The sequence below is a fragment of the Melospiza georgiana genome, chromosome 6 (genome assembly GCF_028018845.1).
Source record: "Melospiza georgiana isolate bMelGeo1 chromosome 6, bMelGeo1.pri, whole genome shotgun sequence".
Classification (NCBI taxonomy): Eukaryota; Metazoa; Chordata; class Aves; order Passeriformes; family Passerellidae; genus Melospiza; species Melospiza georgiana.
Genome location: NC_080435.1, coordinates 16,442,977 through 16,463,405, shown reverse-complemented (window position 1 = coordinate 16,463,405; position 20,429 = coordinate 16,442,977). Strand labels below are relative to the sequence as shown.

Below are 20,429 nucleotides of genomic sequence, written 5' to 3'. Positions count from 1 at the left end.
TCTTTTAACCTTGCTTACCATAAAGTTATTCTCCTCTAGAAAATCTCCTTATGCAGGAGGCAATTTATATTTTGAACTTACCTCCTGTATGCACACTGCCCTCCAAACAACAAACATTCTTTAGCAGATGCATGGGAAGCTGATGACAGAGCAAGTAGTTTTATTCACTGAGTCAGTTTTGACATGGAAGGGCACTGAAAAGCTGAAAAATATTTACAGGGAGTTCCATTTTTAATATTAACCAGAATATCAATGGTTATTTTGCTATTTTAAAGGAGTGCTTAGATGGAATAGTGTTACCCCTTCAAAGAAGTTGGTAGCACAGAGAATATAGCTATCAAGACTTACATAAAACTAACAGTCATGTTATGCTCAAAAGCTTAAGTTTATTGCTCTCTTTAATGACTATCACCAGTATTTTAAAAAAGAATGCCAGTTCTTTCTGCTAGCTTCTCACTGAAGGAAATATTTTAAATACAGCAATAAAATCAAGTGGTTTAAAGAGAACACATTTTGCCACACATTCATGCAAACCCTGCAGACAGGATTTTTACAGGTTCATGGATACAGAATAAACACAAAGATGTGTACTGAAATATTGGGAAACTTTTTCCCCACAGTGATGAAGTTGTAGGCGTAACATTTCAGGCCTTACCCTGCACCTGCTGACGTCAATGGCAAAACATCAGTGGGAGCAGGATCAGCCCTTATTGTTCTGAGAGCTGCTTTACCTTCTCCTGATTAGGAAGTGCAGTAAATTCTCAGAATCTTCTGCACTAATAGAAGCAGCGGGTTTTGGTTATTGTTACAAATAAAGAGAAGCAAATATATATTTTTAGTAGGTCATCAGAGCTTCTATTCACAAAATACTCATCTTTCATGTTAAGGATCCTGTGCACCTCCATTTTTCTCTGCTCAGTGAAGCACTAAAATGTGTGCTCACCTCTAAGCATTAAACACAAGCTACAATCTTCCCAGCCTGATTGAAGTCTAAACCAAAAAGCACAGGCAGCAGTCTGTATTATTGGAAAAGAAATACCGTTGCCTGGACCAGTGGTTAGAACAGGGCAATTATTGTCTAAATTTGGTTTGAGGGCAAATTTCTCACAAAGCAGCCAACAAGTTCACACTGATTTTTTTTTTAAGCTGCCTTTAGGATTTGCATTAATTTAAATAGGCACTGGACATATGGTTACCCTCAAAACTTTGAAACAAGTATAAATTCATAGAATAAAAGTGATTTTATTATTAGATTTTTAATAAAGATGAACTAAAAAAATGTCTCACCTGATTTTGAATCTCAGATTTCAGGAGAAATTCTATTCTATGTAAAAATAGAAACTATTTGCAGAAATACAATCTGTTTGCCAGATGACTAAGATGCCCGAATATTGACAAAGAAAAGGTAAAGCACGAAGCATATATGTTCAGATTAATGTCTATTCAGATTCACCCCACTGTGATGATACTGGGGTACACTGCTGGTAAGAATTCAAGGCAAGAATTTGACTCACGTCACTGAAATCTTGTTTCCCCCTTAGTTCTGATAACACTGGTAATGGACTGCTTTAGAAAAAATAAACAAGCAAACATGATGTGTGAAACATCATTTCAATGCAAATCTACTTGAGTCTTTCAATGCAGAGGCTCAGAAGGTTTACGATACACACAGTATTCGGTAATTTTATAAGTAAAAACAATCAGAAAGAGGCAAAAATTTACTTTCAAGCTTAGTCAACATACGGCACATTTCAGCATGACAATTCAAAAAGATGCACACTGTATTTGGATATATTAGCAATGACCTTTTAAAAAAGAACAAACTGAAGACAGTGGATTTTTTTCTGTTTTTTTGTCTTGCTTTTGTAACAAATGAAGCTACTATAATTATTTACAGTATAAATAAGCCTTTTTTGGTGAAGATTACGTCCTGTCATGTATGTTTAAGACAAGACGTACCTCAGCTCTTTAATGTCAATGCAAACAAGAGCATAAAAGCAATATCAAAGTAAAATAATATCTTTCCAGCTAAGACAGCCAGGTTACCATGTCTCTTTTATCAGATCTGAAATATATCTGAGCGCAGTCAAAAGTTCTCCTGGCTTTAGCCTTTAGGAATATCATGAACACTTATTCTTCTGCTGCTCTAGAAAGCTGCTTTCCGTACAAGCTCATGACATGATGCACAAATTGATACTGTTCACAAGTCTGGATCATTCCTCCCCTGAAAGGCAAGAAGAAAAGGGGAGGGAAACAGCAGTCTTATTACTTGCAAACATGTGAGGAAATAGCACAGCTAACATGAAGCTTGTGCTCCACACCAAAGGTCCATTCCAAAGCTTTCTGAAAAGAGTGAGAAGTGCCCTTTGATAGTAACCAGCTTCAAGCCTGACCTCCAGCTCCATTTTGAAAGTGTCCGCTGAGCAAGGAACAGAAGGTAGTGAGAACAGGAATGGGCTTTACAGTTATTTTCCTTGGCAGACACTCTCCTCCAGGAAAGCATCACCATTATCATTTACTCTTACCTTACCTGAGCACGTGTATTCCAAGAACCCTTCTGTGAAAAGTAATTCCCACTTCAAAGCCTTAGACAGACAGATGGGAGCAGGGGAATAAAGAGGGGAAACAGCTTATCCAAGACTTCACAGTTGCACTAGGCACTGAATTTGGGACCAAAGAGGGCCAGGCCAGGCCAAGCCACACCAGCCCAGACAACTGATGCAGTTTACCCATTCTGCAATGAGGATTCTTTCCTCTGGGCCACTCCACATCAAGCTTTTGGCAAGTTAGCCAGAAAACTAGGGATGGCCATCAGGATTTTGGAGCACGCAATGTTACTTTAGAAAGGACAGTTCAGATTTGTAACTGAGTTGACTGCTATGCACACCCTGATAGCAAAACATCCCTCAGCACAGTAGCCTGTTTTTGTTCAGCTTATTTTTCAGCTTTTAATGTTATCTTTAAAACTGAAAACCTGAAAGGAAATGCATGCAGAAGTGAAAGTAGTTTGATTTTCCATGCATCATTAGCCTATATATTTCTGCAAGTAGCATATTAACTAACATATAAGCACTACAGGGGGAGACAGAAATAAACAAAACCAATCAGGATGAAGTTGTTAATTTTAAGCAGATTCTACTAACATTTGAAATTTTGCTAAGAGTACCATCGAAAGTGATAGGATCTCTTGACAATCCTTTATGAAGGCAATTAAAACTTCTATCTGAAGCTCACAGAAAGTGTACAGAGAATTGTGCCAGCACTGGTGTGGGTGCACAGATCCCGGTAGCATGGTGCCAAAAGGAGACTGAAATGACAAATGGAGCTGAGGAACATGGGAACCCACGGGTGACTGGAGCCAACCAGACTGTGTCAGTCTGAGGAAGAGCATATGTGGTGCATTCCCTTAGAAACCTCACCAGAGAACATGAATGAAAAGCTGCTTCCTCTAAGCCAAATGGGTAGCAGACTGCTAGCTCTCTCCTTGGGGACAGCCCTTTTCTATGGGGTCCAGCTTAGCCATTATGGGTCACACAGTAGCCATACCAGTAAGGGGGAGATGAGCAGGAAAGACAACCTTGTCTTTCAGCTCCTTGCACTTATTTTGTTAAGCAGCTGCTTGAAATAACACTTAACGAGCAGGGAAGAGCAGGGGCCTATTCTCTAACCTCTCATCATCTAGCAAAGGTGAGAAAAACACAGTGTTTCTAAAAAAAAAAAAATAATAAATTCCTAGCTGAGCATCTCCTCCCCATCTGCTCTCCTTAATACAAGCTCACAGCTGATTTGTTTCTGAGTCCCTCTGTGCTCCACACAGCACTGAAATGTATCTATGTCAGACTGCGATACACAAGGAATATTAGTCACATCTGACAATTTCTCCCCAAGAAGTTCCATGAACAGTGGGGTTGCACCCTGAAGTTGTAGCAGCAGAAGCAACAGGGTGTCCACTGAGATTCAGACCACAGGAAATTATTTTCCTTTTTATCCAGTTTCCTGCTATGTGGTGGCTTTCTCCCTTGCCACACATATGCACACCATGACGTGTGCTTGCTGTCCAGGCTTTAGCACAGAATTTTGTTTTCACCCCTATTTGCCACAGAAACCTTTGAAATCTGAGTTACATTGTGGGCAATGATAACAAATGTCTCTCAGCACTGTGGGAAGGATGCAGGAATGATTACTTCCTCTCCTTAGTCATAGTAGGTTATTTTAGGACCATCTGTTGGCCACTGATGCAAAGCCCAGTGCACAGAACTTTTCCAAGGGATTTGTGAGGGAATGAAGGGAAAAACCCCTTTGTTCTCTCTCATGGTACATGGCAACCTCAAAGGTGGTTCTCAGGGCTAATGCCAACCTTTCTATTTCTGTGTAAAGCAGGGAGGTCTTCAGACATCTACTCTGGCCTGCATTCAGCTTTCTTTCCCTAAGTCCCTGGTGACTCCTTACCATCCTAGACAGTAATGATCAGGCAAGAGGAGACACAGTCTTCCCTCTTACAGCTGCTTGGACACTGTCTCAACCTCTCATGCTACTTCTCAAGTCCCCTGGAGATTCTGGGGGGAGTTAATGAAAATGAGAGTGGGTGGCAGCATGACTTCCAAGAGACTACAAGCCCTATTTTTCAGTCCTTAAAGAAATCATGCTTTTCTGTAGGAAGGATGGTGATCTGCTTTCCATCTTCAGTATTTTACCCCATGACATTTAAATGGCTTTTATCTATTCCATCCCACTCCTGAGAGCTACATGGCAGCTACAGAGGCTCCTGCAGTCTTCCTTTTCCCCTGTGGTGTCCTTTAAGTATGATTTTCCTTCTTCAGAGTATTAAAGTGACTGCCAGTTCCCCTCTCCCTTCAAAGCTAGTGTTTGCAATTGGCCTGCTGTATCACACATATTTGTAAGCAGGCGCCTTCAGCCTTCATTTGCGTGGCAATTTTCCTGTGTAACATTAGTCACAGAGACAAGATATTTCACATTCAGACAGATATTTAACTGGACCATGGATAATCAGCACTCACTATTCATAATCTGGTTTTCTTTTTCTCAAGAAGCCTTCCCTTGTCTGGGCTAGAATCCACTGAAACAGCCAAATCTCTAAGCCCCTGCAGGTCCCTGTCTATCAGAGCCTCAGCAGGGCAGCAAGCATTTCATTTTTTGCCTCCCACTGAGCATAATTTCTTCTCTGAAATAAAGTTCAGCGTGGGGTTGAGGCTCTTTTTTTTCCCTCAGAAAAATCTTTGGTATGTTTTTCGTGACATCTCTTCCCCCGACTACATTTATCATTATCATTAGAGAGAGCACTGAGACATGTTTTGATGGCACTTGAAACCAGTGGGAGAGGAAAAATAGCATCTCTGGTACAAAATTCAAGTCTGTTTACTTAATAATCAAACTCAAGGTGGTGTGTTAAGAAATGCTTAACTGGAAACCATTGAATTTGTGGAGATTTTCACAGCTCCTTTCATATGTCTGCAAACACTCCAGGTTGTGCACTCTCCTTCCCCAGGCAATGTCTCTTCTCCAATGGCTCACAGCTATGAGATAAATTTTCATTACTCCTTCTGGGAGAAAAGTGATGATCTGTGGCTCTGAACTAAAGTACAGCAGATCTTTGAGCCTTTGCTTCTGTATGAACAAATGGGGCCAACTCCTCAGCTGGTAAAAGGTCGCCCCTTGCTTCATGGAGACGGACAGCTGTGAACCTAATTCAGCTCTAGGGCTGTTCAGTAAGGTTTACTGCTCAGGCAAAGATTACAAGTCAGAGCAATGTTCTCTCTTGGCCTCCACTTATGTTTGTTCTTCCTCTCTCCTTATTTGCTTCTCCTTAAATAAGGGGAACTATTACCATTTTTGCTTTTTATTTTTCTGGAAAGGAAGCAGGCTTTCTTACCTGTCTGACCGTAACTGGCAGGTTGTTCGCAAAATGTCAACTATGCCCTCGTTCTTCAGCTGTTTACAGCAGACACTTGTGGCAATAAAGCAGCCAGTCCTCCCAATGCCTGCACTGAGGAAGGGAAGAGCAGAGAGAGGCAGTGGAGATGTCAGAAGGATTTTGGAATTTTCGTGTCAAATGACTGCCACTAAAGCAGCACAGACCCCATCATCCCTTTTGTCCCTCCGACCTTTGCCAGCTGGGTGCTTCCAGATGGAAAGCCATAGCTAGGAAAAGATACCAACTTTGTTGGATGACATGATTAAGTGTGAACCACTCACAGAAGGGTGAACATTGCAGATACAGGGCGAAAAATGGACTACTGGAGACTCATTGACCCAATAGGTTGTTGAACCTCTCACTGAACCACCAAAAAAAAGCTTCTGCATTTCTTAGTAAGATTTATTTGGACAGGCAAGCCTTGCTTTGAAGGCAAACTTTGCTTTGAAATTCTCAATTTTAACAGCATCTTTGAAGCTATTTTCATTCACAGGTAGAATAAAAAACCCCAAACTCTTGCATAAATAATTAGAGCTAACAGAAGTATAGTAAGTGTGATGTCATTTTCTGATCAGATCTGCAATCTAGTAATTTGAATTAGAGCACAATACAACAAATTCACTATCAAAAAAATTTCTTACAATTTTCCTGAACTCTTCTGTATCTGACCAGAACTGAGTTTATTTTCACAGTATAATAGAAGCTGTAAATTCTTCTCATCACCTAAATGCTGGAAGCCCTTCTTATGCATGAAATAATTAAGTGAGCATACTCAGGAATAATTACTTGACACAACTACAGGAAATCCTGCTTTCATTTATATTGTGAGAAAATTGTAATGCTAAACCACTGGCAAGAAACGTTCAAGCAACAGAGGAGCTCACAGTTCAGAGCTGCCCACAAGCCCTTCTTCTTCCACTTGACCATAACCAAACAGATCACAGCACACAACTCCTGACACTGTTTACTGTCCAGTTACCTCAGTGTTTTACAAAGGGAGGGAACAACGTCCATTTTTAGATAAAAGAAACAGTGCTTGTCCCAGGACAAGCTGCAGGTCTCTCAGCAGCTGAGACAGCATTGGGTGGCACATTATCCACATAGAACATGTCATAATCCTATCACCATGTCTCTTAGTATATATATTTTTTTCAAATAAAAATGCCCCATTTCTCCCCAGATTATTACAGTGTCATGGGGATGACACCATACAAGAGGACAGAACAAATACACAAAGCAAGAGTGGCATAGTAACCAGCAGCAGATACCATAGTTCTTCAAAGAGCTCCTAGAGTCACAAATTTCCATGGACAAAGAAGACCTCCTTACAAAACACTTCTTATTTTCATCTGAACTAACCCAAATTTTTCCACATCTGTTTTAAAACACTGGCAGAAAAGCTGGACACGTGCTATCACACAAGCATTTTAATAGTGATTACTCCATATTAGCTTACAGTCGGATCTGTGATAACACCAGGCTACCAACCATTTCTGCCAAGAGGCTCTTTAAAAACATTCTCATTGTATAATACCCATTTACTATGGCTTTTGGAGAGCAACCATCTGCTGTTTCCTAGAAAACATTATGCAAAATTAAGCAATATTCTGTACAAAAATAAATTTGGCAAAATGTATGTTATTGAAATGATGGAAGATTACCCTGGCAAGATAAACTGCATTTCTTATCAGGCTTTCTGCTATTTACCTGGAACAACTGTTTTGAGAACAGACTGTAGTTTTCAAGTAATCACATTTAACCTTCCTAAACACTGGCAAAACAGGGCTTCCTTTTTGACCCGTGGAACTTCTCCAACTTTCCAAGACCTGTAATTCATCTGTATTAAACTTTAATGTTTTAGAGTGCATGAACCAACTTCTTTTAACCACTCTTGGGGTGAAAATCAACTAGCATATCTGATTTAATAGTGGTTGCTGATGCTTAACACGCTCTCTAGATAGCAGTGCAAAAGAACACAGTTAATCACATCTACAAATGATAAGTAGATCATCCCACTTCTTTCTCAGGACAGAAGAGAAGTATCTATCCTCATCTATTTTTATTCTGCTCTGATTGATAATTACAATTTTTTTATCAGGAATAAGCCACTGCAAAGATTTTGCTCCTTCCATATAAGAAGCTTTAATCTCTGCCAGGGATTCTTACTGACACTTCAGTTTTACTATCAATTGCATACATTTCCTGACTATTGATTAGTACTTACTGTAACCAGCTTTGTCATCCTTTCATTTATGTGTTATATTTAAATTATTGTCTTTGGCCTAATAAGGATTTATTAAAAAAAACCAAAAAAATCAAAGAAGGACTCCACAAAACGGGGAGGCTTGATGCTTAAAATTTAATGCTATTATTTGTCTGCTTGCATGTGTTTTCGTACTCAATTTCACCTAATGTATGCTAATCTTTACTAACCTGGCCCTTCAAAGATAATTATTACTATGAAATTATTCTTACAAGTAACTGAGCCACTGCCAGCTTCTATGGTTGACTCAGTCTGTATCTGAATGCAACACTTGGTAATAGAAAATCATTGCCACTAAGCTTTGAAGTTCCAAGCACATTTCAGCAGCAGTTGGGCAAGATTTCACACATGTGACTGATGGCCTGTGTGGCAGTCTCTGCACTGTGTCACTGTATGCAAAGAAACCCTTGGAATTCAGACAGAACATTTATTTACCTGCAGTGAACAATCACTGGGGCATTCTTCTCCTCTGCACTCTGCATGGCCTCTTCCACTTCCAGTACTAGCTGTAGCAGAGGAGGGGCCTGGTCTGGTGTCTTCTGGTCTGGCCAAGACGTGTACCAGTAATGTTTCAGGTTTCTGACCTCTTCTCCTTTCTGCAATTCAGTTAAGACAAACACCACAAAAGTTTTACAAGAACTTCTCATTGTAAAATTGATGCTGAAACATGGCCTTCCCTGTAAGACTAAGGTTGAACCAATCTGCTGGAAACAGAAGGTGGCTGAGCACACAGAGTCCAGGAGATTGCTGCAGAGCACTGATGTGATCTTTTTGACACAGGTGGTGGAGGAACCACCTCTCCAACAAGGAGAGGTGACCTTGTGTTAAGTACATGTTTGGGCACGTGCAGGTTGGGAGCAGCCTTGACTGCAGTGACCAAGAGATGGTGGAAGATCCTACATGGAAGGAGCAAGGGCAATAAGTAGGATTACAAGCCTGAAGTTTGGAAGAACTAACTTTGATTCCTTCAAGGACTTAATTGCAGGAATCCCTTGAGTTAAAGCCCTAGAAGACAGGGAATCCAAGACAGCTTATTAATATTCAAGCATCACTTCCTCCAAGCTCAATTTTTGGTGCATCCCTCTGGGTAAGAAATCATGCAAAGAGGGCAGGAACCATGCATGGATGAACAAGAAGCTTGTGGCAAAAAAAAAAACACAAACAAACAACCAAACCACAAGAGGGAAGTCTATGGAATATGGAAAAATGGACATGGCACTTGGGAGGAATATAAAAATGTTGTCAAAGTATGCAGAGACATGACAAGAAAGGTTAAGGGCCACTTGAAATTAAATCTGGCACGGGATGTCAAGGACAACAAGAAGGGTTTCTTCATTTGCATCAGTAGCAAAAGGAACAGCAGGGGAAATGTAGGCCTGCTGCTGAATGAGGTAGGAGCCCTGGTGGTAGAGGATACAGAGAAGGCAGAGTTACTGAATGCCTTCTTTGTTTCAGTCTTCATTGCCAATGCTGGCCCTCAAGAATCCCAGACCTTGAAGGCAAGAAATTCTGGAGAAAAAGCCAACTTTCTTTTGGTTGATGAGCATTGGGTTAGAAAGCATTTAGGTAAACCTCAAACCCACAAATCCATGGGCTCCAATGGGATCTACCCATGAGTGCTGAGGGAGCAGGCAGATGTTACTGCTAAGTCACTCTCCATTATCTTGGAAAGATCATGGAGAACAGGAGAGATGCCTGAAGACTGAATGAAAGCCAATGCCACTCCAGTCTTCAAAAAGACAGCAAGAGGGAGGACCCAGGCAGCTACACACCAGTCAGCCTCAGTTCCACCCTAAAAAGGCAATTAAATACCTCTCCCTGCATATCACCTCTAAACATGTGGAAGAAGGTTATCTGAATTATTCATTATGGATTTTCCAGGGGAAATCATGCTTGACCAGCTTGAAAGGTTCATATGACAGTATGGCTCGCTGGGTGGATGACAGGAGAACAGGAATATTGTCTATCTTGACTTCTAAAAAGCAGGGCTTTTCACCCTGTCTCCCATAATCTCCTCATGAGGTAAGCTCAGGAAGCATAGATTAGATGAGTGGACAGTGAGATGTATTGAGAACTGGCTGAATGGGTCCAAAAACTGTGATCTGCAGCCAAGAACCCAGTTGAAGGCCCATAGCCAGTGGCCTTCCCCTGAGGTCAGTACTCGGTTCAGTTTACTCATCAATGACCTGGATGAAGGGGAAGAAAATACCCTCAGTACTTTTCTTGATGATGACACAAAAGTAGGAGGAGCGGCTGACACACCAGAAAGCAGTGCTGCCATTCCATGAGACCTGGGCAGGCTGGAGAGTTGGACAGAGAGGAACTGATGAAGTTCAACACAGAAAGTACAGGTCCTGCATATGGAGAAGAATAACCCCAGGCATCAGTACAGTGTGGGGGCTGACCAGCTGGAAAGCAGCCTTGTGGAGAAAGGACCTGGTGAACAACAAGCTGTCCACGAGCCAGCAGCGCCCTTGTGGCCAAGGAGGCCAAAGGTATCCCACGGTACATTAAGAAAAGCAGAGTTTTCACATTGTGAGTGGTGATCCTGCCTCTCTCCTCAGCCCTAGAGAGGGGGCACTCCACTCACCTGGGGTGCTGTGTCCAGTTGTGGGCTCCCCAGCTCAGGAGAGACAAGGCTGGAGAGGGTCCAGTGGAGAGGCATGAAGATGATTAGGACACTGGAGGACCTCACTTAGAAGGAGCTGGGCCTGTTTAACTTGGAGGAGACACAACTGAGAGGGGCCCTTATCAAAATCTGTAGGTATCTGAAGGGAGGGTATCAAGAGGATGGGTCAAGGCTCTTTTCAGTAGGGCTTGGCTACGGGACAAGGGCAAGGGGCACAAACTGATGCACAGAAAGTTCCATCTGAATACAAGGAAAAAATTTTTGAGGGTGATAGAGCACTGAAACAGGTTGCCCAGAGAGTTTGTGGAGTCTTTGTCTCTGGGATATTCATGACTCACCTGGACACAAGCACATAGAACCTGCTTTAGGGGAACTTGATGTAGCAGGCAGGTTGGACCAGATCTCCACTGGTCCCTTCCAACCCCAACCATTATGTGAATACTAAATGGAATAGAAATCCAAATGGGAAGTCACACAACACAGAAATCTGGACTTCCAATATTACGACTGCACTTCAGCAAACTGCCTTATAAAAAAACCAAACCAAAACAAAACACAAAAAAATTCCTCCCTCCACAAAATATTCTGCTCTTTTAGTGCCAAGAGCTGTGTGCAAAACACTCCAGGCGGTCTGTTCCCTCTTGACAGATTCATTCAGCAAAGCCAGAGCTGTGCTTGTGACATAATTGCTTCCATAATGTATTTGACAGACAGAGAGCCAGGAGCCATATCTCTGTCTCTGATAGCTAGATAAATAGATGAGGGAGAGAGATGGGAGCTTATTTTTCTATCTCTTCTGACAGACAGACTTATATCGGTCTCCTGTCAATTCTACTCTTCTCTTAGACACGGTGAGAAAGTCAGAGGCAGTATGGAAGGTGGGAATTGTATCTAGTTGCAGTCCAGGTCTTTTTGAGAGACACAAATTCTGATTCTCTGTCTCAGCATGGTTATGAATATAGCAAATGTGCTGTTTCCTTTTTGGAGTGCCAAGTAGCACTGTGAGCTTCTGATTTTGTGTGTTCAGAGTGAAATCCTTCTGTCTGATTTCTAAAGGTGCAAAATAGTAACATGGTGCCCAGGGAACTGGCCTTACCCTTGCAGCCACTGCACAAGCCAGCTGGCACAGGGCAAAGTAAATGTTTGCAAAAGGTCCAAGAACAAAAGTGTTAGCTTCCACAACCCTCCCTTCAAACCATGGCTGGATGAGTTGAAGAGAGAGAAAAAAAAAAGACAAATATAACTCTTTCTGAAGAACAAGGCACAAAAATCTGAAAACAGTTTGTCACATACTCTCAAGTCCCTTCCTCTGCTTGTCAGTCACTGGATGCTCTGTGGTTGTGCATTTTCCACTCTTCTCTTTGGATGACAGAGCTTTTGCACAGCTTCACAGTGAACTAGATTGGGAAAGCAATCATGTTAAATTGTTTTCCTTTCTTGAGATGGATTAATTTTCAGATGGATCAATCAGTTTTTCCCTTTAGCTTGGCACACAATCACAAACACTTGTGAGGGCACATGGGACATGGCTCAAGGATCAGAACAAGAGAGCTGGACAAGGGAGGCTCAGCTTCATTGAGATGTTGTTCCATCTTACACTGGGTTTAAAGTGCTCACTGAAGCACAGCCACAGGATCCTTAAGGCTGTGTCTAGTTCACTTCAGGAACAGAGACTCTTACTATCATAGCACAGAGTCTGGCTTTAGGTTATTTATCCTAAGGAGAAAATACTTTGTTTAAGAGAGCACAACTAGTTATCATGAATAGCACTCAAACTCACTACAGTAAATCAGATCAACACTGCTCTGAAACACAGTTGCTTTTGAATGTGTGACTATGTGTGAGTCACAGAAGTTATGAACACTCAATTCTTAACTCAGTTGTGAAAAATTATAATAAAAATGCTGTCAATAACACTGACAGAAAAGTAAAAGTCATCTGAAGAAAAACATGAATCACTACATAAATCATTTAGTTGACAGCAACAGAAAACATACAAAGTTCTAGTGATGAACTCTGGATGCCTTTAGTTTTGTCTGCTGTGTTAAAAGTTTTATGCTTCTGCTTGGAGCACCCTGACTTCTGTGGTTCTGTACACTTCTGCTTTGACTTGAACAAAATATTCTCTATTGATGGTTCCTTGGGACTGAGAAGACTTGGGAACAGCTAGGAGGAAGCAAGATTTAATAGACAGTTTGAAGTCTACAGCACGTATTCTGTAGCTGAAATCATGACTCAGTGGCTAGACACTAGCAGCTCTCTCTGAGAACAGAAAACAAGTCTTGCCTATAGCCTGAGCTTTTCCTAAATTCCCAAAACCTGACAAATCTTGTCCCCTATACGGAGAAAAAAATGACAGTCCACTCTGTAAAGCATGCAGTAATCATGTATTTCTGAAAACTCCTGTTTAAGGGCAAACTTAAGTCAATTCATGGCTTGTCCAGTTTTCACTACCAAGTCACTTAATGTATGCATGGTTCAGAGCTGCTGCTCAACTATTGCCATTAAATGGCAAATGTACAGCTCTAGGGAAAGGTAACTTAAATGGAATCTTTCTTTCAGCTCTAGAACTCAGCAATTCACATCCTGACATTTGAGGGTGGAGGGAAGAGACATTGACCTACTAGTACTGAAAACAAAACCATTGTCTAACTGAAAAGCAAAACCAGATGAGCTGCAACCCTGCAACATGTAGATATTCTTCACTTCCCACTTGTCATGGAGTGCAATTTTCTCCTTGCTGCCTTTGCCAAAAGCATGAGTGACAGACTTTCTACACTCTGAATCCAGACATGGGATGTCATATGCTGGCTTTCTGCCCATTAGCATATGGCTGAAGAGACTTGAAACTGGTTGGATAAAAGAAGAGTTTTTCCAGCTTGGAAATAAATTGTTGTGCTATACTGAGGTTGGGGTAGATCCGGCAGATGAAAGATGTATGAAGTTTATGTAAACAGACTGTTACTAAAACATGTAGCTTGATAGTCCAGAACTTAGCAATGGAAAGAGTTGTAAAATAGGACTTTGGTACTTTCGAATAAGTAGTATGTAAGTTCTTAAAAAATTAAACCAGTACTGAAACTTTCTATCCACAAGATGATAGAATGGTTACTGGTATATGAAACTACACTTGCAAAGTAAGACGCTCTCTGTGAGCTGACATTTCATTCACAATGATCAATGAACCTGGAGGACAAAGGCACAGAATGAGTCACTGATTTCTTACCCAGTGAACCCCATACTATTACAACTGGCCTGGTGGCTTTCAGACTGTACACATGCAGCCTAAACCTCTGACTGCTGCTTTTCCTGTAACTTTCATGTTGGTGAACTGGGCAAAGCTACAATAACTTCAGTAATGAAAAGTGGTATTTGTCCAGCACTACACTGTGCAGAAGCTTTCTACACAACTCCCCTTGAACATCTGCATTCATAGGTTTAGACAGCTAAGCTACTGTAAGTACATTGGAATGATTTACCTTTAGGGTGATGAGCCTTAAACGGTAATCGTCTGCTTGTATGACTCTGTTAACTGTGATTTCTATTCCTTCATAGGTGACCTGTTCCTCTGGCCAATATTCTGTGCATTTCTGTGTGCAATATAAAACAAATCCAGTTAAGCAGGTATCAAGGGAGGCTTGGTTTCTTTCTCCTCTGAAATTGAATATAGCACATGCATAGATGAATATGAATAAATTTTGTTTCTATAATAAGTACAAGCTTTCACTTACTAAACAGGGACCACATTTCAGTTGATTTTTGCTGCATCCATAATAGCCTGATTGCTTGATTAAAAATGCACAAATCAAGTAATTACTAACCAATGCTTTTAAATACACACATCCTTATTTATCTTTATGCAACTGATGTGCATTTTGAAGGTTCATTAGAGAGGCTGGTGGCAATGTGCTTGTGTTTTAAATTAATCTTGAGATAATAATGATTAGTATAATATACACTAGTTACCAATATATCTGTGCTTCATATATACTGATGTAGAAACACAAAATACAGCTTTTCTATTTTTTATAATGGCTCAATGCTCTCTAAATATAAAATGATAATTTGCATATGTTTTTGCACAAAATAACATGACTGGGGATGCTTGGGAAAATAGATTATGCACCAAAATCCACTTAAAATTGTCAGTGAGAATCTTTCAAAGATAGGGAAGTAAAAGGCTGTGAGAGAGATTGGACTACTACATTTGATTTTGCCAAAAGCCAGTAAGAGATACAGCCAGCACAACCTGACACTTGGAAACACAGAAACTACAGTCCATTTGCAGATCTACTCTGTGGTACTGATACACTAGAGATGAGCCAGTGCAAATTTGTAGGTCCCTCTGATCCTGGAAGGAGGGCTAAAAAAGACTGGTTTTGTAATTAGTTTCTCTAAATTAATCAATATGCAAAGGCAGAGGCAGGCATTTCAATATGGTGCACAAATTAGTTGATGGACAAGGAATGACACGAATCAGGCAGAGGCTGAGAAAAAGGCTCCCTTGTGATAATGCAAGAAGCTATTTCATTATCACAGGGGAGCAGGTATCTGCTACTCAACAAACCTCAGTAAAGATGATGCTTGTAAGATTTCTCTTTTACACAGCTGTATACAATCTTAGAGGAAACAAGTTGAATGATTTTTCTCTCCCTCACCAAACATAATTCCACTTGAGGAGAAAGACTAACAACAGAAAAGTACCCTGCAAAGTAACTGAGTCAAAATTTTTGTGTGGGAGAATCAGAGTTGTTCCATCTGCACAGTACATCAGTTAATAACCCACTGGGAGAGTGGCCCACTGTGTCTCTGTAAAGTTATTTATGCAGATTGTGTTTTTTCTTCGTCTACTCATAAACTGCAGAATCCACTGCAAAAATTGTCGAGAGTGCTACCAGCTATCAATAGCACAGACACTGCTCTGCTTAAAGGAGTGGAGTAAGATTGCCCACTCATTTCTGGGGGCTGCCTGTCAATTCAGATTAGAAGTGACAGAGGGCTGAGGTGCAGAGCTTTTAATCCTCACATTAGTGAAGCCATTGCACTGAGAAAGAACACAAAGTCTCTCTTACTAGCATCATTGCTGAACAAAACTTTTGGGTTTGAATCTATGTACTTTGAGTCCTGCTATTCATCTATTAATAGAAGTGTTGCAGATAAATGGAGTGAGTATAGAAGATGTTTGCATGAAAGGACCTTGTATTTATGGCTGATATTGCTGACATCAATACATTTTTGACAAAAAATGTATCAGGAAAGATTCAGCAGCTCTGTTGTGATATACAGGCTGTAGCAAGCTCCAGTTCTATAGTGCATGAGCACTGCAGTGCACTGCTTCCCAAGACTGACAGGAGGGTTGAAACACTTGGTCAGTGCAGGTAGGAGGCAATCCAGACATAAAGGTTATTTTGCCTTCCTGTTATACAATCTTGTTATGAAAACTATAGTTGAAGAGCATTTCAGATATGTCATTCAGGACCAGCATTTCCTTTGCATCTTCTTTAAACCTCAAAGTCTGCAAAGGATTCTGGGGCACAAACTATGTTATGACATTTTAATGTTGTATGTGCCAGAAAATGGCAACTTTGATTAATGAGCAAGTTATTGCTTCAGTGCTGCTGCTCAGATACAGGCAGGTGCAAATTCAAAACCTGAGTGAAAACAAAGCATTCAGATCAGCAACATACTCTTCATGTTTTGCGTTGTTTTTAGCAGTCCTTGACAGGACATTTCTAATGAGCCAGATGTAATAAATGACCATTTTTAACTTGCAAAGCATCATAATTCTGTGTCAGTCTTGTTCATATCTTTTATTCAATTAAGTTGAAAAAAATACATGAACATATTTATTTTATATCTGTGAAAAGCAAAGGTTTCTGCACACGCATGATTATGGGCACTAAGCTTCCAGCTAGCAGATAAGCTACAACTCCGTCTGTATGCTGGATGTTTGCCCATATTCTTTGCCTTCTTAGCATCTAAAACTTCTTCTCCAAACAAAAATCTCTAACCTAAATTACTAATCTGTTCTCAAGGACAAGCCTGACATACAATGGTGCTGCAGCTTAAGAAACAACATTTGGATATCTCCACCTAGCCTTGCTGCTTAGTGGTGGGGGAGGATGCAGAGCCCAACACATGCCAGACCACTTTCTCACATCTTACACTGCCAGTAAAGGCAGATGTGAGCTCAGCTACCTGTCTGTGAGCTGAAGCCCAGGCACAAAGTTCTGGCAACTCTGCTGCGGGGGGAAGATTTCAGCAGCTAAGTAATGAACAGCTGGAGGGCTGCAGTATTATAAACTGCAAAAAAAAGGAAGAATTCGATTTAAGTGGATTAGCACAAACATCACTACAGTTTAATTTATGGTAGGTGGCAAATAGAAAATTTCAGCATCTTAATTTCAGTATTTCATAAGCATTCCCTTGACTCTTTCAGGGGAAGGTCCTCAATATCCAAGTCAGTTCTAGTTGTTCATTATCATACAGAAATCAGGTACTTCCTCAATGAGATGTGTATGTAGACATCAAATCATAATAAATGCAAGATAAAGCAGCAGCAACTCTACTGATTAAAGATATTCAGCCTTAGCAGTTATGGGGTACTATTGCTTTTGATTCCTTCAGAAAGAACTTCAAAGGCTGCCTGCAAATAGAGCTGGGTTAGGAGGGGTTTCAGGTCAGCTGGGAAAGGAAAATGGCAAAACCAACAGTAGGAGAAATCAGACAGCAAAACAGGACTCACAGTAAACTGAAGTGAAAGAGAAGCCCACATCTTCTCTGAGCCTGAAGAATTTAATGCTGGCTCTGATTGCACAGGCCACTGAACTAACTTCTGTTTGCTGGCTTAGTGTCTAAGCTGAAAATAACTGCTGGAGCAGAGATAAAAATATAGACTGGATGTAACAGCATTACCTCGTTCATCTCTTCTATATTGGTAATCATGACAATGATGGGAGAACGCTCCTGCCACACCATTCTCCAGAAGTCAGTGACAGTATTAACTATCGGTCCCTGAGTAGCAATATATACCTTTTCCTCTCCTCCATAGCCCTGCCAACAAAAGAACAAGAGATCAGTTTTAACAGGGATGTCCACCATAACCTTGAAGGTTAAAAAACCAGAGAGCTATCCTGGATGAAATGCTGACTGTGTGGCACCGGCTCTCCTCTCCATCTCTCTGCTGCACAGGTGTACATGGAGCAAAGGCACAGTACAGACTCACATAAGTCCAGCAAAGAGTGTCCTACAGACTTGAGGTGACTCTGGCCAGGTCATGAGCCTTATTCAGGCTGATTATCCAGTGCCTTGGTTAGGCCAGTTGACAAGGAATTTTGCATCAAGAGCTGTAGAAGTATGTTTCTGTCTGGTCTGAATCTGTACAGGTGCACTTTGAAATTGGGGTTTCAGCTAAGGTAAGCAGGAGAGAAGAGCAATCAGATCAGCTAGGATGCTTTTAAAGGCCAGTGTGTGTTGCAATTCTGTTTACATTAACAGTGGCTGACAGAGGCTGGGGCAGACACACTGGGCTATGGAGCTCTTACCCTGATGTAGTTAGCATTGATGTAAGAGCTGAGGGGGTCGTCCTGATCAGCTGAGGTAAGGCACACTCTGCTGTGAGGATCTGAAAGGTGTAAGGAGATATGGAATAGTTTATCAGAGGAAGGAGACACACAAGATTACTTAGTAGAACAAGACATTTACATGCATTCATGGCCATCACAGCAGATGTGAATGGCCTTAGAAAACCCCCATGTTAAGACCATTAAAAAAGGGAAAGGATGGTTGGGATAATTTGCAGCCTTCTGACAGTTTCACCCACTCTCTGAAGCCTGCCTTAATTGGTCCTGAGTCAGTGTCTCAGCATGACTCTGGAAAAGCAGTTTTCTGCTACAGGAAATTATTTCTCAATCTGTTAGGTCAACAGACTCATTCTGGCTTCAAAGACATTAGAATATTGTTTGTGAAATGATAGCGAAGAGCTTTTCTACCAAAACATAAACATGCATTTCTTGTACACAGGCAAGCCAGATGACAATAACTCCTTCCCAGTTTCATCTTGCAAAGAACCACACTCCAAGGTGTGCTATTAACAAATATAATGGTTATAGAGAAATTAAAGAATATTAACAGTCTCTTGCATTTTAAGTCTCTTCAGTACTTGAGACTCCTTCATTGAGGCTGTTTATGAAGCATTATTCTTGTTCTAATAAGATGACAAAAGAAAACATTATTCCACTTAAGAAGTTCAGTCCATTTCCTACTGAAGACAATGGCTGTTTCACTGATTTTAATGGGACCTGACACAGGCCCCACAACATTCATCCACTTTGACCAGTGCTACCCAGTTTGTTACCGTTGACAAGAAACATCCTCCTGACAGAGGCCTCAGCAAACAGCAACAGTGTATATGACCAAGATAATATCAAAAACAAACCACAGGTGCTTTTTTCATAAAAAACTTCAGCTGACTTAGAAAGCAGAATAAGATTTATGCAAAAATTGTGCTTTACCCAATATCATATTAAGGACAGAGTACACAATAATTTTTACAGTACTACAAACACAGAGGCAGCATGAAATGCTGTCCGCAAACAGACCAGATTGATGGTTTCTGGGATCTTCGGCTTTGAAGTGTAAAGAGAATGTTTAGGTCTCCTTTCTACCCCTCTTTACTGCCAGCACCAAGCCCTGTCAAATGGAGGCAGTGGGATAAGAGACTCAGCCCTCTCCTTTCTCAGCAATATCAAGCCATCCTGTGGCCACAGTCAGGGACAAAGTTGCTAAAAGTTCTTTCAGAAGAAAAAAGCTCAGATCATAACGAGGCCAGTTATAAAGTTGTTAACATTTAGAGAGATGTTGTTAACATTTAGAGAGTGAAAGAGTTATCTGAGTTATCTGAGATGAGGAGGTCAAAGAGACAGCAGTGGCTGCTGGCAGATACCCATATGGCTGAGATGAAGAGATACCAAATTCAGAATATACAGATCACTTAGAGATCTGGCACCTTGGGCATCTAAAATCAATATCCACTTTTGCAATCTTCCCATTGCAGCAAAACCAGCAAATTAATACTTGAATGAATCACCCCAAACATTATCACAGCAATAGTGAAAGGCTGTTAAATGTTTTTACACTTCTGGTCTGAGGTAGAATACAAAGTCATCAAAATAGTCTCACACATCAGGCTGCAGTTGCTGGAGTTTGTAGACATAAAAATAATCTTTTTGCCATTTTCAATCTGGATTCATTGACTGTTAGGTGTAGCTGAGGACATTTTTGACTTTACTGCATTTCTATTTGTTAACCTGACATTGAACCTTTTGGATTTTTCAAAAGACTACTCTAGTGATGGTACCACCTTCCAACAACAGCTTAGAGGAACAAAAAAAAGCATGATATCCAATTGCATCACTTTTCAAAGTATCGTAAAGTATGAGAGAGGGGAAAATGATGACACTAGTAAAAACTTTTACCAAACTGTTTTCTCTAAACTCCTACTCCTGCCTACAAATAAAACTAGCATAATAGAAAAGAAAAATAATTTTCTGTGTCCTCTTAATGCCATCAGGCCAGTTCCCAATATTCTCAGTCTGCATTTGAAA

The 20,429-nt window shown here is 40.8% G+C and overlaps 1 protein-coding gene across 5 annotated transcripts in view; it reads right to left on the bottom strand.

Annotated features, from left to right (window-relative positions):
- Positions 1 to 366: 366 nt before the first annotated feature.
- The window catches only part of PTPN5 (protein tyrosine phosphatase non-receptor type 5), a 77,747-nt gene continuing 57,684 nt past the window's right edge, over positions 367 to 20,429 (bottom strand). For all 5 annotated transcript variants that reach the window (XM_058026896.1, XM_058026895.1, XM_058026894.1 and 2 more), the window contains 6 exons: positions 18,369 to 18,448; positions 17,740 to 17,877; positions 14,304 to 14,414; positions 8,631 to 8,791; positions 5,891 to 6,004; positions 367 to 2,224 (listed from right to left, as the gene is read on the bottom strand). In XM_058026896.1, the coding sequence (XP_057882879.1) occupies positions 2,131 to 2,224; positions 5,891 to 6,004; positions 8,631 to 8,791; positions 14,304 to 14,414; positions 17,740 to 17,877; positions 18,369 to 18,448 (698 nt within the window). In that variant the 3' untranslated portion in view covers positions 367 to 2,130. The remainder of the gene's footprint in view (positions 2,225 to 5,890; positions 6,005 to 8,630; positions 8,792 to 14,303; positions 14,415 to 17,739; positions 17,878 to 18,368; positions 18,449 to 20,429) is intronic.